We start from the raw sequence: 19,104 nt of genomic DNA, 5'->3' as shown, positions 1-19,104 counted from the left end.
ATTCTCATCGAAGCATTATATTTTTACATAATACATATGAAGGTCTTTCTGAAGGGAATTTATACGGCAAGTCCACAATTGTGAATTTGACGTCGTGTGAGCGGTACGGTGGATATTAAGAATGGTAGTTATGTTTGTTTTGGACAAAAATAATATGTAAATGCATGTATACGCATAAAATAGTTGGAAACCTACAAAAAGGTATAGAAAACTGTGCCCGAGTGATTTTCGGAGGCAGTGCTCCATTACGACACACAGGGACCAATTCGTACCCGGCCGAAAGGTATAGTAGGCCGGGTACGTATATTCGTTCTATAAAGACACCACCACCACCAACAACAACAATATTATTTTATTTAAGGGTCACACATCTAAAAATCACAATACAATAAAAATCATCACATACAACTTTAAAAAGATTTATGATGTCCAGCCGTATTCTACTTATGAGACACTAAAAGTAGGAGTAAAATTTATATGCGATACTTTACATATTATCACAAAATACTGGCTCTGGTGTTTTCATAATTTGTATACAGCTAGTTATATTGATCGCCTATGATTAATTGTAAATATTACTGCATATAGAATTTCTAACATATGCTATGATACGCCTGTATGTACTAACGAACAGTAATTAACGATACTAACAAGTAATAAAATTGAACATATGTCAATATTATATAATAACCCTAAGGATGTCCCAATATAAAACATCCATTGCATACAACTTTAAAAGATTTATGGTATCCAGCCGTACTCGGCTTATTTCTTATGAGACACTAAAATTAGGATTAACATTTTATACGCTATATTTTACATATTATCACAATATCTTAATCATAATTTCCATAAGGATATATAGTGACCGCCTCGAGTTCACTTATATTCTGCATAGTAAAATTTTAACACAAGTACTATGGTTCACCTGTACATGTATGTACTATACAAATCAATGATTAGCCATACTAAACCAACTTAAAAAGTCTGAACAGATATCATGTTTATATAATAACCACAAAGAAATGAATACCCCTATCTATAGATAACCTGTTATAAAATTGAAATAACTCTATAAAGTAACCGCCTACGTTTCATCATAATATATAATGATTTAGCTTAAATAAAATGGAGTACATCTCTCTGTAGAATGTAATAGTATTTAGTATTAAAAACGCGTGCGTAAATAAAATTGAACGAATGTCTGTATAGACAGACAGACATTCTTTATTTCCTCTTTTGCAGAGATTTACATATGTATACGTTTGTCAATTATACATTATAAACATGTATTTACAAATTAATCAAAATAGACAGTTCATCCATTATACAGTTTACAAAAATTGATATATTGGTCAATTAGATTGACCATCTATCTTCATCAAGTAAAATGTCTTGCTTACTGCCGAGTATAAATGAGCATTTCTGATTATCTTCCAAATTATCAAAGCGGACATACTCATGGACATCAAGATAGTTTACAAGAAATTCCAACAATTTGTCGCGACTATCGAAGAGAAAATGAGAGATGTTATTTGTGGATCTACTACACAACCTACTAATGGCGGTCTCTTTTTCGTGTCGATAAGAGAGTTTTATTAACTCCCCAAGTTTCCATGCGTAGTTTTGGTTCTTCTTTAAAAGAGTCCATAAGGGATGAGGACCATATTCACTATGCACAGACGCATATGTTTGTAGCAGGTTTGAAATCTCAATTTCATGAAGCCACTTCATGTGGTAATGGTTATGAACTACTCTCTTGCAGAATGATGTCCATGAGGAGCGGGATGGTCTAAAACATTGAAATACATAATCAAATAAATTGTCCGTTATTGCAAATTTTGCTGCGATTGTAAATATGTCAAATTTGAAACTTTTGGGGCTGAGTGGTTTTCCGCCGAAACCAAGCGTGCATAACCGTACAATAAACAACAGTTTCCACACAAATAGAGCACTTGCTGAGCACAGTTTGTTCCAAAACATAAGTTTTTTTGCTCGACTTCGCCGTAAATGTCTAGCAATCCAATTGCGCGAGTGGTAACCATATTTGGCAACGTTTTTTTCGAATCCTTGACATCGTCGTGCACAATATCTTTGCGTGATGCGTAGATCCTCTCTCGATTTTGATGTTGGAGCTCCCATAGTTCTGATCCATACAGCATTACTGGTTGAACGACAGTTTCAATTAGTCTTGAACTAACAAGAGGGTTGACACCTCCATCATGAATCCCGACACTTATAAATGCGTTGAGCGAATTTCGACCCTTTGCGCATGATCGCTTGATGTCTTCATCGCATTGTAGGATGGCAGTAAGAGGGATTTCCGCAAACTCTTTTTGTGTAACCCAACTTAATGTTCCATTTCCTAGCTTGCACTCTATTTCTGGCAGGAAGGTTTAACGACTGTTTTGGAAACGCCATATTGAGCTTTTGGCAGAGATATAGTTTAATCTCCATTTACATGCGAAGTCAAAAACTATGTCAAGCAAACGTTGAATATTCCCAATCGAACAGGAAAGCAACAGCATATCGTCAGCTAGAAGAACTTTTGGTTAATGGATATCATGAATGTGTGGACCTAGCTCTGAGGAAACAAGTGTTGAGATGAGATCGTCAATCATTACCAGAAACGTCCAAGATGATAACGTCCGACCTTGACCGACGCCTTGCATGACCTGGTATGGTTCTCCTTGTCTACCCTCATATAGTACTCAAGCCGAGACGTCCTCAAACGAGTTTTGCAGTATGCGCCAAAGTTTGCCATTAAAACCTAGCTGATATAATTTGTAGAGAAGGCCGTTAACCCAGACACTATTAAACGCCTTCGCGTTGTCCAAAAATGCCGCTTAAACGTTGATGCCAAGTTCAAGATTGTGAAGAACGGCTTCCCTGACAATAAATGTTGCTGTAATACTACCACAATTTGGACGGAAGCCTTGATGAAGTCTATGTGGAAAATGTAGTTTTCCACAAATCTTTGATATTCTCCTGTATAAAACGTTTTCAAACAATTTTTCGAGGACGGGAGTCAGTGTAATGTCCCTGTAATTATTCATGTCTAGTTTGTCCTTTTTTCCGCCCTTGAAGAGGGTTATGACGATTCCGTGCTTAAAAGACGGCAGGTAACTTTCAGTTTGACTTGATGTATACCTGTACAAATGAAGATTGTGTGCGCATGAAATCAATTTTGTTAAGTATAATTGTATGTAATGTTTTTGGTTCATGACTCGCTCAGAAATTAAATACAGTGTATCTGAAACAATGGTGAAAAAAAGTTAATAATAATAAAAAAATGCACTATGATGACACTGAAAGAAGAATATCTTTAGCAAATATGGAAAAAAGTGAGACAATGGATATTTACAACAATTAAAAAACAAATCACTCAAACGATATATAAATATTCACATTTTTTCTTTCCGCATGATTGTATTATAATTGAATATTAGCGTAATGTGAATCCTTGTAAGAAAGATGATGACTTCATGACTCTCACATAGCTTACTTTAGCTTTCGCACTTGCTCTAGCCTGACTCTCATCTGTCCACTCACTCCCTTTATCGGATATTCTATTTTCTCACGTTCTTACTCAACCACAGTAGTCCTACTTGCCACGCGCCCATGACCGTCTGGCTTGCCTCCACATGCTCTCTATTCTCTAACTCCCTCTTCCTGTCTTTTCCCCCTGCTTTTTTCTGCTCACTCTCGCTGTCTTTTCCCTCTTACCCTCTCTCGTTCTGTTTTTTTCTCCCCTTCCCCCTATCGCTTTATGTATTTTCTCACCATCTCTCTGTATTTCTCTCTATCTTTCTGTATTTTCTCTCCACCCCCTCTTTCTCTACGTTGCTCTTTAATCTCACTCCCCTCCTCTCATCTCGATTCTCCTCTCTTTCTCTGTCGGAAACAATTACTGTTAGAAACAATGAGACTTGTTATTGTAAAAGATATATAAAAGATATACATATGCTATATACCATTGTCGCATTGGGACCATATATGTATAGAGAATGACCTTAGTCGTGAGTGCTAAAAAAAATCAGTTTGGACTATCGAGTTATATAAATTTGTAATCCACTGTAATAGTACCATTCCACCGTGGCGTATGTGCTCTACAACAATATTGTGATGGCCATCGGCTTTGCCATTTTTCATTCCTGTCAGTGCTGTATAAAATTCCTTGGTAGTAATAGACATACTGTATTGTCATTTGCGTATGAATCTCCACGAATTACTTCACGGTCTATAAAAAGTTTATATGGTTCATCAAACGTTGGTTTATGTGAGATTTGTGCGAGGTATTTGTAGGTTTGCATCAGGATCACGTGAAATTATACCATTCACTTTTATTTCTGAAGACTCACGTTGACTTATTTTTCTTCTGCTTACAGCGCGGTAGAAATTGCCTGCATCTATTTCTGCAGCCTCTTGCAAGTGCTGGAACTCATTTTGCTCATATTCTTCGCGAGCTTTATCTAGCTCTCGTCGGAACTCCCGTTTACAACATTTATAAACTCTCTAGGATTTGTTTGTATTGAAAGCCGCGAGAACGATCATCTCGTATCCATAGCAATCGTTTTCCCTCGTTGTTTTATGACAATCTTTCACTTGTCCATATTTCCAGTATGGTTTTAGGAAGGGTCGGTATTTCTTGAATGGTAATGTATCCTTTGCTGCAGTATGTATAACTTTTACGATATCATCAACTGTATTCTGAAGGGAATCGACGCTGGTAGTAACTGCGTTTCTATTTGGAAATGTACGTAACATCGCAGACACTCGTGACTCGAAGCTGGATATATGAGTAGGGGTACATCTTTTCCAATTTACAGAATGCGAGTGACACGAGAGGTGGTGTATGGTAGCGCACACGTACAGTCAGGTGATCAAAAACATTCGGATAATGATCATCCGAGTCTCAATTTAGACAGTTGGCTACGGTAATTACGTGGAATATGAGTTGTGACATTCAAGCTGGCATTCCCTTTTAATATCCCGGTAGATTCTAAGGCACCAATAAATCATCAGTTCGTGGCTTTGTGTTACCTCTGTGGCCCGGTGTAGTACTTAATAAATGAATATATTACAATGTAAAGCACAGATGATTTTAATAAGATTATCGATTATCTAATGTCCTAGTTCCCATAAAACTGACCATTCCCCATGGCGGATGCACTCTTCTATTCCAACGATTGGAAACCGATTAAGATGTTCTAAGTTGGTATAATGTCAGTGATCGGAAAGGGTGTGTTGCTTGGCGTCTTCGGCAGCATGTTTCAGTGACATAGCACTATAAAATGGCAAGAGTTCCACTATACAAGAAGATACAACACGGATATACCGCAACATACCCCACCCGGTCACATTATACTGACAACGGGCGAACCAGTCGTTCCACTCCCTTTTAGCTGAGCGCTAAGAAGGATTAGAAACCCTTGACCCAGGGACAGAACACAGAGCCTACCTTAGAGGGTCGTGTGATCAATCGAAGTGAGGCGGTGTCAATGGAGACTTTAGGCAGAACAAAGTTAGTTAGGAAGAAGAGAAAAGATAGTCGCAAAGTATTGACCATCGAGAATGATGTTGCGTGATTGCGAGTTAGGTTGAATATGTTTGGGGAACTCGTTATAATTGGCCAAAAATGATAAAACGTCTTTCTAATTCCTTTTCAGAAAAGCATAGCGACTTCAGTAAATAGGAATAACACATAATTACCTCCCTTACACCGTACATCATGTAATTAACTTTCACCAATACATCCATCGAACGGTTCGGTTGACTTTACTAGGACATGTTATCTGTCTGCTATTATGTCTGCTGTTTTCTCACTAACTCATCGCGTGACTCTCGTAAACAAAGTCCACACTCTCTAAAAGATATGTCATATATATATGTAAGTAATATTATACACATTGTAATGTTTTATATCAATTCTACATTTGACATTTGTAATATATCCTATAATTGATAATACATGTATGTAACCTAATTACATTATCAACAACACAAAACGCCTATATATAGTCGCCCTCAGATACCAACTCCAGTACGATCCGTATACCACGATTTAGTGTTATATGCGCCGTTATCTTACTTAAAAATATGATTTTACACAATACGTGTATTGACACCTGAACAACCAAAGTATTTGAAAGTATGGTCCTTTTACTATAAACAACAAAATACACGGGTAGTTTACCATAAAGTCCACCAAACCTGTCTATATAGCAGTTGTGTTTTTTAGTGTTATATGCGCCGTTATCTTACTTAAAAATATGATTTTACACAATACGTGTATTGACACCTGAACAACCAAAGTATTTGAAAGTATGGTCCTTTTACTATAAACAACAAAATACACGGGTAGTTTACCATAAAGTCCACCAAACCTGTCTATATAGCAGTTGTTTTTTTTTAAATTTATTTTGTTTTTCATTTCTTTTAGATTGGCTATATATTAGGCAACCTAAACATTTTGTTAATCCTAATATATATAATTATATAGGCAGAATAAAACGGACTAGTTACCATAATATAGAATACATCTATATATGTACATGTATATTGTTTATTTCACGCCAACGGGTGCATTGACAAATAGCTAACGTGCATACCAGTACTTAAATGCGTTACACATGGGTACAATGTATGCATTCAAGCATTAACTGATAGTTGAAGGTAACTCTGTATTGTGAAGCAACATGTGTGATTTTACTCCAAAATCTATACTTACAGCAAGGTATTTGTTATACGTTTGTACATTCTATATTTAATAGAATGCATATCTACAGGCTAATAATAAAATAACTCACAGAGTGATATACAGACCATTGTTAATTAACACGAAGCTCAGAGATAATTTTACCCCAGATTCAGGAAGTAATTGATAATTCAATAATCAGCCATTATGATATATCAAAAATAAATTGTAAAATCGGTGACTGAACGACACATGAAACTTCCATTTTATATATGTATATTCATTATGGCACTTTGATATACATCATTCGACAGAATGACCGGAATCATTACTGACCTCTTATATACATAATTACGTAAATATCTTACCTGTAATTAATAAGATATTTCATGTGTAATCAATTATCTCACCTGTTGACGGATATCAAACTTAAGTCATTGTATACCTCTCGCCAGGTTAAAATACACTTACACTACACACTCCTTTTGATTTTTATGGCTGCACTTCCTGTCAGACTATTATCGGGAGATTGTGTTGTCGTCGTAGTTTATTAATAGACCAGGAAGAAACATATATACAGGTATAAAGGGTGTCCCGAAGTAATTGTAAACTTTGTGTTATTGAAAGCTATGGGGTTAAAATAAGATACCGGTTTTTGTGGTGCAGACACAAGCATGGGGATATGTAACAATTTCCAGCCAACGGTCAATATAGTCTTGATACTATATTATATGCATATTGACATTCGTGCCAAGTACATGTGGACATTGACATTGACTGATTTACTTATGCCGAAAATGCAATGGTAGAATGATAAACCTTGCAAAAAGAACCCACATTTTGATCAATTTCGTAGACATACATGTATACTTGACATCATCATTAAACAATGAGGTGGGTGTGTTGTTTGGTATCTTTGGTGGCATACTACTTAACTATAAGGCTACCATAACCGGAATATGAACTTAAATATTTCAACTAAGATGAACTAAGTAGTTCCGGTACTGGAAATTTTCTATGTTCTATAGTCTATGGTTCAGTGATATGCACTATAATATGGCCAAAGCTTTGGGGCAGAAAAAGAGGCTACCAGTGAATGTGCAATAACACTGTACTTGTTAACAGTTAACAGTATTGACTAAATGTTTGTACCTTGTGAGGAAGGCTCTGTGTTCTGTCCCCAACACACCGTAGCCTAGGCCATCAAAATAGTAATTTCTTATCCTGTTTAGCTCTCAGCGTTAAGGCGGTAGGACGACTGGTTCGCCCGTTGTCAGTATAATGTGATCAGTGCTTCAGTGAAATAGCAATATTAAATGGGTATGATTTCTATTATAACAAGAGTTTATGACACGAATGTACACTGGTTTCCCAAAACTAAACGTAATATACAAAGGATGCCGTGTATCAATGACCTTAGTAGTTGTAAATAGAATGATAATAAAAACCAACTATCTACCTTAAAATTGTTGCTGTTTTTAGATACATTCTTCGAAGATCCAGGAATTATTTTATTTATGTTTTATTTATTTGTTTTTGTTTATTCATATTTTTGTTTATCAGACATTTTACATATATTTCATTTATGTCAAAAAGCAATCCAAGACATATATAATGTAGGGGTGACGTTAGTGTATACGTTTGTGAATTAACACTACTTTCACAAAATTGATACAATTATGAAAAAGAATAAAAAAAAGTCATCATATCACTAAACAGCGCTAGCTTGTTGTCTATAGTTTGTGCTGATAAACGAATCTAAAAGACAATATAAACTTACCTGAACCAGAGGACGATGTTTCCATTTTGAAATTGGAATATGTCTATTATACGCCGATGAAGATAATCAGAACTGAGATGTCTGTAAAATAAACGAACTAAAATAATAATAATAAGGATTTACTGACCAGGAACAGATTTTTATGGTATGGAGCAATATTAAGCACACAAAATCCGAGTGTGTCGTGAAGCTGTTTATGAGGCAAAAAATATGTCTGTTTAGGGTTACATTGGCGAAAAAATAAGGTCGGTAGGTCGGGAGGATTTTTTTAAAAGTGTCTTTCATTTTAAAATAATGGCCGGAACCAGAGTCTGAGATCGAAATCCCGACTTTTTTTGGGAAAAAATAGGGTTGGGGTAAAGAATTGGGTCGGTCGGGTAACCCTAAACAGACATACTATTTTTTTTGCCTGATGAGATAACACTCCGATTTTTTGAGTTTTATCTCCATAACATTAACAAACTATACTGAAATTAGAACTCCATAATATCAAAAGTCTATTCGAGGTAATCCTTATAATTCAAACTAATTTCCTGAAATTCCTTTCTTGAATGGTTTGTTTGTCTGTAAACTCATTACGCTGTTAAATCAGCCAATCAGATACGGCGTTACAAACGACGACGTCTTTTTTACGTTATTATAGAACATTTTTATTTCAAAATGTAAATGGTTCAAAATTTGCAGCTTAACTCTCTTTGTAATAAGATAACAGATTTTTACGCTAATGTCTTTCTTTTTCAGTAAATTGGTGGGGCAAGGGGGGATACGAACATTAAAAAACAACCAAAGCTCCTGTAGATATGCCATTTGACAAAACTGAATATCATACACAATTATAAAATTGTGTAAATACCTGTTTCTTATAGATTCATATAAGAATTTACTATAAATATCGTTGTTAATTCTATCAAAAGGAAATAAATTATTTCAAATGTTAATTCACATAATTATTATACTCGTGTTTCTCATCATAAAGAATGCAATCCCTTTGCTTGTTGCTAAATGGTGATATACGAAATATACGAAACTGATATTAATTTAACTTAACTTATTCTCACTGAATCTTTATGACATAACACGCAGTAGACCCATACAACAATCAGAATTACATATAACTACACACCACTTCCTGGTAGATAGTTCAATCGATCATCTACTGTTTTCAGAGAAGCGCGATTCTCTTCTGCAACCCAGTACTGTTGTCTGGCATTTTTGTTGTCGTCAAATCTCCTTCATGGAAGTCAGCAATGGACGAGGAACCACCGATATATGTTGTTTGTGTATAAACATACGGACTGTATAGTACAAATACACCTGGTCTAGACAATACATGCACATAAATATCGCGACTTCGAAATCTGAAACCTTTCACGGTTGAATGAATAAGTCAAATTTATACTTCCTTGTATCCATAAATGTACCCAAACATGCAAAGTATTTTAGTTGTATGAAATTCGAACTGTTCCTTGTCAAAACATGCTTATCGTCTATCTATTTACCAACTCACTTTTAATCCTCATATAACAATTTTACGAAGTAAGTGATATTATTTGTCGACATACATCTAAAACTGAATTTTAATTATTATATGTATTCCCGAGCTATTTCAGGAAGATGGTTTTAAACTGAATCGACCAAAAAAGGTTTCACCTACATGTACAAATTGTGATGCCAGGATTGACCTTGCAATCTTACAATCTATTAACTAAGTTATAAGACTTCTGTCTGTTTTATCACGTTTTATATGGTTGGTGTCAATGATGATATGATGTGATTGTTAACCCTTTTACGTAGTGCCGTCGGGCCGATTTGGGCCGATCTTCTAGTTTCCATAGTGCCGTCGGGCCGATCCCATCATTTTTCTTGTTTTTCGAATCTTTTGTTTCCGTCTTTACCTCTTTGATTTCCGGATATTTTGTTTCAGTTTTTACCTTTTTGATATCGCTTTTTCCACATTATAATGGCCGGCTTTTCCAAGATTGTCCGACTCCCATAATGCATTTTCCTGTTCCGGGGTGATAGGATCAGCTTGTTTCAGCGATACACCGATGCCCTCGCTTGCCAATTGTTTCATCCTAGCGTCCAGAGTTTTCCTGAAGTTCATAAAACGACCATCCGTAGCATCCAGAAAGTTTTTATTCGTTACGCCGTTTTCTCCACAAGGTCCTTGGTGGGTAGGGAGAGTCATCCGCTCTACGAGCTTCAACCACGAACCACGAAAACACATGATCCAATTCGTTATTTGTACATGTGAGGATATCTGGAAACTGTTCTATAGTGCAAATTCTCCTGATATTACGGAGGGTCCGCCATTCTTCAAAAACTCGAAAACCTCAGGATGTTTTCCTACTGGTGTTCTTGATTTGTTGTGCCCGCTGTAGTTTTTTTTATATCGGTTTCATTGACTGGGGCGCCAAATCTTTTGTCCGTCTCCTCATTTAAAAACTCATCCACCCATTCCTTTGAATCAAACACTCCTGTGTCGATTTCATTTTCCATTGCGTCGATATATTTTCATTCCAGTTCATATTTATCGACGGCCTGTGATAATGTCATATCATCCAGATCATTGAATAAGTTAGCATCAATTTTCACGAGATCGCCCCATCCCTAATCCGCCATCGTTGACGATTAAGTCTATAACTGGAGCGAATACTAGGACAGGTAGTCAGATAGGATAGGGTAAAAAATGGCGGGAAAAATATGACAGTGATTACTTTACAGGTTCTTTTATGCTGTGACAGGAAATGGAATATACAGGAAGTGGCAGGAACATCATCACAGTGGTTGCTTCTATAGTTCCACCTCTCGGCACGTAGAGTCAAAACCTCGGCTGTCATTGGATAAAACAGATACATAATTGGCACTCGTGACGTATTGGATATATCACACGAGTCCGTAGGATACATCACTCGTGCCCATTATGTATCTATTACATGTTTGCACACTGCCTTGTGTCGATACACAGTACACCTGTAGTGGAGCGGCTAAGCATGAAAATCGTTCAAAGTTTCAAGAAAGCATGAAAGCAGAGCCAAAATTTATACAAGTTCTGTTCCCCTTCCCCCAAGGATGTTTGTGGCTAAATTTGGTTACAATCCATGCAGAACTCTAGGACAAGTAGCGATTTATAGGATTTACCTCTATTTCCCCTATTGGGCCCCACCCCTCCTGCGCCCAGGGGGTCAGAGCCAAAATTTATACAAGTTCTGTTCCCTTCCCCAAAGGGTGTTTATGGCCAAATTTGGTCACAATCCAAGCAAAACTCTAGGACAAGTAGCGATTTATAGGATTAGCCTCTATTTTCCCTATTGGGCCCCCCTCCTCCTGCCCCCGAACGGTCAGAGCCAAAATTTATACAAGTTCTGTTCCCCTTCCCCTAAGGATGTTTGTGGCCAAATTTGGTTACATTCCATTCAGAACTCTATGACTAGTAGCGATTTAAAAGATTTACCTCTGTTTCCCCTATTGGGCCCCACCCCACCTGCCCCCGGGGGACCAGAGCCAACATTTATACAAGTTCTGTTCCCCTTCCCCCAAGGATGTTTGTGGCCAAATTTGGTTACATTCCATTCAGAACTCTACGATAAGTAGCGATTTAAAGGATTTACCTCTATTTCCCCTATTGGGCCCCGCCTCTCCTGCCCTCGGGGGACCAGAGCCAAAATTTATACAAGTTCTGTTCCCCTTCCCCCAAGGATGTTTGTGGCCAAATTTGGTTACATTCCATTCAGAACTCTACAATAAGTAGCGATTTAAAGGATTTACCTCTATTTCCCCTATTGGGCCCCGCCCCTCCTGCCCCCGGGTGGTCAGAGCCAATATGTATACAAGTTCTGTTCCCCTTCCCCCAAGGATGTTTGTGGCCAAATTTGGTTACAATCCATGCAGAACTCTATGACTAGTAGCGATTTAAAGGATTTACCTCTATTTCCCCTATTGGGCCCCGCCCCTCCTGCCCCCGGGGGACCAGAGCCAAAATTTATACAAGTTCTGTTCCCCTTCCCCCAAGGATGTTTGTGGCCAAATTTGGTTACAATCCATGCAGAACTCTATGACTAGTAGCGATGTAAAGGATTTACCTCTATTTCCCCTATCCCGCCTCTCCTGCCCCCGGGGGACCAGAGCCAAAATTTATACAACTTCTGTTCCCCTTCCCCAAATGATGTTTGTGGCCAAATTTGGTTACATGCCATTCAGAACTCTATGACTAGTAGCGATTTAAAGGATTTACCTTTATTTCCCCTATTGGGCCCCGCCCCTCCTGCCCCCAGGGGACCAGAGCCAAAATTTATACAAGTTCTGTTCCCCTTCCCCCAAGGATGTTTGTGGCCAAATTTGGTTACATTCCATTCAGAACTCTATGACTAGTAGCGATTTTAAAGGATTTACCTCTATTTCTCCTATTGGGCCCCCCTCCTCCTGCCCCCGAACGGTCAGAGCCAAAATGTATACAAGTTCTGTTCCCCTTCCCCGAAGGATGTTTGTGGCCAAATTTGGTTACATACCATTCAGAAATCTATGACTAGTAGCGATGTAAAGGATTTACCTCTATTTCCCCTATTGGGCCCCGCCCCTCCTGCCCCCGGGGGGTCAGAGCCAAAATTTATACAAGTTCTGTTCCCCCTCCCCCAAGGATGTTTGTGGCCAAATTTGGTTACAATCCATGGAGAACTCTATGACTAGTAGCAATTTAAAGGATTTACCTCTATTTCCGCTATTGGGCCACGCCCCTCCTGCCCCCGGGGGGTCAGAGCCAAAATGTATACAAGTTCTGTTCCCCTTCCCCCAAGGATGTTTGTGGCCAAATTTGGTTACAATCCATGTAGAACTCTATGACTAGTAGCGATTTAAAGGATTTACCTCTATTTCCCCTATTGGGCCCCGCCCCTCCTGCCCCCGGGGGGTCAGAGCCAAAATTTATACAAGTTCTGTTCCCCTTCCCCCAAGGATGTTTGTGGCCAAATTTGGTTACAATCCATGCAGAACTCTATGACTAGTAGCGATTTAAAGGATTTACCTCTATTTCCCCTATTTGGCCCCGCCCCTCCTGCCCCTGGGGGTCAGAGCCAAAATTTATACAAGTTCTGTTCCCCCTCCCCCAAGGATGTTTGTGGCCAAATTTGGTTACAATCCATGGAGAACTCTATGACTAGTAGCGATTTAAAGGAAATGTTGACGGACAGACGGACGACGGACGGAGGCCGCGCCATGACCTTCGGTCAGATGACCTAATAAAACCATACATTCATCCAGTATAGTAATTGGTTGGATGGTAGGTTTATTAGATTAACATCCTATTAACAGCCTGGGCCATTCTAGGACGGCTTCCTGTCAAGACCTACATTTTAACGAAATATGTAAAACATTAGTCAAGACACTTATTTTATCTTCATTGATTTTATTTCACTTCATAGTTATGTCTTATTTAAAACTCTCATTCCTGTGTACACCACATACTTTGATCCATCTTGGAGTGGCATGAGTAATACCGACTCATTTTACTCACAAACACCACCAGGTCTTATTGTACTGGCACCAACAGAGATCATATGGCAGTCATACATTGATGAAGTTGTTAAATTATGTAGTGATTACCACCAATACTTCCTTAATATTATGTAACACAAATCGGTTTACCTGGAGAGAGTTTTGATTTCCTGTAATGTAGTTCAGTACAGGTGCCCTCAGTCATTGGTCAGATTTCAGTCACATGACTATGACCTTCAGTCATTGGTCATTCCCAGTCATATGACTATGACCTTCAGTCATAGGTCAGATTTCAGTCACATGACTATGACCTTCAGTCATTGGTCATTTCCAGTCATATGACTATGACCTTCAGTCATTGGTCAGATTTCAGTCACATGACTATGACCTTCAGCCATTGGTCGTTTCCAGTCATATGACTATAACCTTCAGTCATTGGTCAGATTTCAGTCACATGACTATGTATAAGACCCTATGAATTCCTACTGTTCGCTGTATTCGACCTTTACAGAGAAGGTCAATGTCAATTCCATGTATCTGACCATCATAGGTCAAGGTCATGTAACAGACCCACATATGTCAAAGGTCATAGATCAGTTAATTTGTAATTGACCCTTTCTGTCAAGGTTCAGGTTTCATTTCATGCATCTGACCATCACAAAGATTTCAGTTCGTGTATCAGAACTTCATAGTTCAAAGGTCATATATCACTTGATTTATTGGATACTGTCACAGTTCATTCCCTGTATCAATTGACACTCTGAGGTCAAAGGTCAAAGATAAACAGTCACAATCTGGTGGCTATGCAACAAAAGACACCTTATATTGAACACATTGTAGGCACCAAACATTGACATCAGAAGTTGTAGACTTTTGGCTCCATTACTTCAGAAATCATCGTCGTCGCCCGCCGTCTCCATTATAGCCCCACGGTAGGCCAGGTCCCAATATTGTTCAACACCACACTTTTTAAAATGTTCACGAGCAAAAAGTTCTGTGGGGCACACTTTGAATTTCATTTCATTAAATGCTCTTGTCGTTGTTGTTCCCTGGAAAAGACAACATCTCAGTTTATCAGTTTATGTATGATGATCATGATTTAAAAACAATCTCTGTTAAGGACAATTCAACTGATTGCAAGAGAATTTAAAGTTCATTAAGTTCATTATGTATTGTTTGTTTCATGGGTAAACTATGAAACTTTTTAGGGTTTTTGTTTACATCTGCAGCTCTGTGAAGTTTTAAATCGAAAACAGTAGGTTTAAAATTCTAAAACATGCTTAACCTCATGTTAGAGTGGATTTATGTGGTTTTGGTTATTGAGGAAAACTGCTACGTGTGATTATGAGTTTAGGCGATAGTGGTAGAATGTTACATTCCTTAACTGAACAGTCAGACCCATCCTGAATTTAGATTTACATTCCAGTTTACAAAAGTAAAACGTGCTTACCTCCCATACAAGATGACATTTGTTTGTTTTATTAGATTCCTCCTCTGAATCGCTGTCGTCTGGAATATAAAGGATTAAACAAACTGTCAATGTTTTCTTCATCAACTTTTTAATTAGTGAACAGAGTAAATCCATGGTTCAATGAATCAATTTTATATCCCAATAAATCACTATTTCAATACATACATTCACAATTCATTGTACGATTTTGAAACTCACACAAAATATCAATATAAAATGTGCTATATGGTATCATCTTCAATTCTCTGGGATATTTTTCACATCATTTTTGATAATTATAATATTAATCTAACACAGGAGAAAACAATGATTTCATTTATCTCTTTATTTTCTTGGTGATTTTTTCTTATTCATTTATATAAAGCATCACGGCCGAACACTGTTGCTTACAATGTGTTCTATTACAGTCACAAAGTGTGCAGTTATATAATAATATCCAAACTGTATATCATGAAGACTAACCGTCGTCTTTTTTCTTCCCTTTGTGATGATCCTCTTCCCATTTGATACGATGTAACATCAACCGTCTAAACTTCCTTTGTTGTTTAGGACCTGGAAAAGGCAAAATGTTTAAACTTCATTTAGTTAACATGTTTTAATTAATAATATGTGATATTGCAATATTTGGTTCGGTTTTTGAAGTAAATTTAACGTCCAATGTTTGTACGTTTTGTTTTAATACAACTTATTAAACAAATTAGTGTTAGACATGGGATGGAAATTCAACCATAGGTATACGTAAATTGTTTCTTCTAATCTTGCAACCGGCATTGGTGAAGCTAGGCTCGCCACTTTTACCTTTCTTAACAGTCACTAAAATTCTGCTTATATCTGATGACACTGACCATGTATTCTCTATATATGTTGTAGTTAGTTGTCTTCATATGACATTGTGACTAGATCCAATTTTAACAAAAAATATTGCAGTTAAGGAGAGCAAATGTTTTACATGTTCTAGATCCAAGTAAAACTTACCTCCCTCTACTACGACAGCATTACAGTCTCTATATAGCACCACAATCCCCGTCATATACAACTGCTTGGCATTAGTCTCTATCTTAAACTTTTTGGATGGATTTGTTAAATCTCGTACCCTGTAAGAGAAGTAATCGGTATGATATCTTACATCAATGATCCTTCACAGTTACAGAGAAGAGAAACATGTAGGAAAACATGCATCACCAGAATAGTGATATGAGTAAATTCTGTAATCGACGGAAAATTGTACTATACTTGTGTTGTCATCAACGTAATGAATAATATTGATAACATTCTGATCATAATTCTACAGCTGTTTTATTCTTCATTCAGTCCCTGATACAAATCTGGTGTTGCTGACAAAGGAAACAAAACCTGGAACTTTCCTAGGAGAGAAATTACATACCTTGACATTTGCCGAAAACAAGTTTTGTTCAATCCAATTATAATTTATTTTTGAAGTAAAATTTTGCTGAAATAATATAAAACCTTCATCACAGGGGTGAACCCTGGAATCAGGACAGTGCCCAAACAGTCAATACCATGAATAACATAATGACTATTATAGTATAGAAGAATATAAATGATGAAATCAATTTGATTCAATGTTTAGCCACCCTTTACAATCATGAAATGGTGACAGCAGGTACATTTTTGCACAGTGGCTGAAAGTTAAGCATAGTGTTCTGACATATAACTACTAGCTCTCCATCACTGGATTTCAATTCCACAAATCAACACTATCCTCTAACCTACCTATACACACTGACGTGCACGCCTAGCGAGACGTCTTCCTTCAGTTTTTTAGCTTTCTTTTCCTTTCTCTGTTCTGTAGTTAACTTTCTTGCTGCGTTTGTTTCCTCATGCTGTCTGAATGTACATAAACAATTCTATTCATTAGCAGACCAAATACTAAAACCTAATTTCATTGCAAATTTACAGCCAATTTTTTTTCAAATGACATGAACATATGTAACAATGAAATACACTTTACAAGTATTATCATTAATTTTAATGCATAGTCAACAAATCTATAATTGTGTCATGAAAAACAACACTTCTTCTGAAACTAAAGCATCATCTTTCTCATTTCCTACCTTGGGTGTGTGACAACAAAATCACAAACTGAAGGGAAATTCATGCCCAATACTCAGATTTGATATTCACAAATTAAGTTTCAGTTTGTGATTCAAGGGTTCACTGTAGTGCAACTAGTACGGCAATGATGTTTTGCTTCGTTTCCGGTACCACTTCGGCGACATGAAGACCACGGTACTGTGCTTTATATTACTAATTTGCTGGCGTTATGGATGATTCAATGATTCATGGTATGTCGTGATTGCTGAAGAGTATGATAAGTTTTTTCTGTTTTCTTATATTTAAAACAAGAGGCCCAGAGGGCCTGTATCGCTCACCTGGTTTGTAATGCCAAGTAATGTTCTGAATACAGGTTCATTGTTTCTTTTCTGAAGGAATTTTAATATTAACCTCTAAATCCCCTATTGGGCCCCACCCCTCCTGCGCCCAGGGGGGTCAGAGCCAAAATTTATACAAGTTCTGTTCCCCTTCCAAAAAGAATGTTTGTGGCCAAATTTGGTTACATTCCATGCAGAACTCTATGACTAGTAGCGATTTATACAATTTGCCTCTATTTCCTCTATTGGGCCCCACCTCTCCTGCCCCCGGGGTGTCAGAGCCAAAATTTATACAAGTTCTGTTCCCCTTTCCCCAAGGATGTTTGTGGCCAAATTTGGTTACAATCCATGCAGAACTCTATGACTAATAGCGATTTAAAGGATTTATGGCCAAATTTGGTTACAATCCATGCAGAACTCTATGACTAGTAGCGATTTAAAGGATTTACCTCTATTTCCCCTATTGGGCCCTGCCCCTCCTGCCCCCGGGGGTTCAGAGCCAAAATTTATACAAGTTCTGTTCCCCTTCCCCCAAGGATGGTTGTGGCCAAATTTGGTTACAATCCATGCAGAACTCTAGGGCAAGTAGCGATTTATACAATTTGCCTCTATTTCCCCTATTGAGCCCCCCTCCTCCTGCCCCCGGAGGGTCAGAGCCAAAATTTATACAAGTTCTCTTCCCCCTCCCCTTAGGATGTTTGTGGCAAAAATTGGTTACAATCCATGTAGAACTCTATGACTAGTAGCGATTTAAAGGATTTACCTCTATTTCCCCTATTGGCCCCCGCCCCTCCTGCCCCCAGGGGATCAGAGCCAAAATTTATACAAGTTCTGTTCCCCTTCCCCCAAGGATGTTTGTGGCCAAATTTGATTACATACCATTCAGAACTCATGACTAGTAGCGATTTAAAGGATTTACCTCCATTTCCCTTATTGGGCCTCGCCCCTCCTGCCCCCGGGGGGTCAGAGCCAAAATTTATACAAGTTCTGTTCCCCCTCCCCCAAGGATGTCTGTGGCCAAATTTGGTTACAATCCATGGAGAACTCTATGACTAGTAGCGATTTATACAATTTGCCTCTATTTCCCCTATTGGGCCCCCCTCCTCCTGCCCCCGGGGGACCAGAGCCAAAACTTATACAAGTTCTGTTCCCTTCCAAAAAGGATGTTTGTGGCCAAATTTGGTTATATTCCATTCAGAACTCTATGACTAGTAGAGATTTAAAGGATTTACTTCTATTTCCCCTATTTGGCCCCGCCCCTCCTGCCCCCGGG

General features: G+C 37.9%; 2 protein-coding genes across 6 annotated transcripts in view; both read right to left on the bottom strand.

Annotated features, from left to right (window-relative positions):
- LOC138308909 (uncharacterized) overlaps positions 1-9,851 on the bottom strand; it is a 33,918-nt gene extending 24,067 nt beyond the window's left edge. The window contains exons 1-2 of one of the 4 annotated variants that reach the window (XM_069249957.1): positions 9,601-9,851; positions 8,478-8,558 (exon numbers count right to left, since the gene is read on the bottom strand). In XM_069249957.1, coding sequence (XP_069106058.1) covers positions 8,478-8,502 — 25 coding nt within the window. In that variant the 5' untranslated portion in view covers positions 8,503-8,558; positions 9,601-9,851. Of the gene's footprint in view, positions 1-7,065; positions 7,255-8,477; positions 8,559-9,600 lie in introns of those variants that run through there. The other 3 variants (XM_069249958.1, XM_069249960.1, XM_069249959.1) reach the window with 3 other exon arrangements.
- Positions 9,852-13,858: 4,007 nt separating this feature from the next.
- Positions 13,859-19,104, bottom strand: part of LOC138309585 (U4/U6 small nuclear ribonucleoprotein Prp3-like) — a 43,380-nt gene continuing 38,134 nt past the window's right edge. For both annotated transcript variants that reach the window (XM_069250811.1, XM_069250812.1), the window contains exons 16-20: positions 17,173-17,286; positions 16,414-16,532; positions 15,901-15,990; positions 15,418-15,476; positions 13,859-15,016 (exon numbers count right to left, since the gene is read on the bottom strand). In XM_069250811.1, the coding sequence (XP_069106912.1) occupies positions 14,855-15,016; positions 15,418-15,476; positions 15,901-15,990; positions 16,414-16,532; positions 17,173-17,286 (544 nt within the window). In that variant the 3' untranslated portion in view covers positions 13,859-14,854. The remainder of the gene's footprint in view (positions 15,017-15,417; positions 15,477-15,900; positions 15,991-16,413; positions 16,533-17,172; positions 17,287-19,104) is intronic.

The sequence above is a fragment of the Argopecten irradians genome, chromosome 15, assembly GCF_041381155.1.
Source record: "Argopecten irradians isolate NY chromosome 15, Ai_NY, whole genome shotgun sequence".
Lineage (NCBI taxonomy): Eukaryota > Metazoa > Mollusca > Bivalvia > Pectinida > Pectinidae > Argopecten > Argopecten irradians.
Note: the sequence above shows the minus strand (reverse complement) of the source record. Positions and strands in the feature narration are given on the sequence as shown.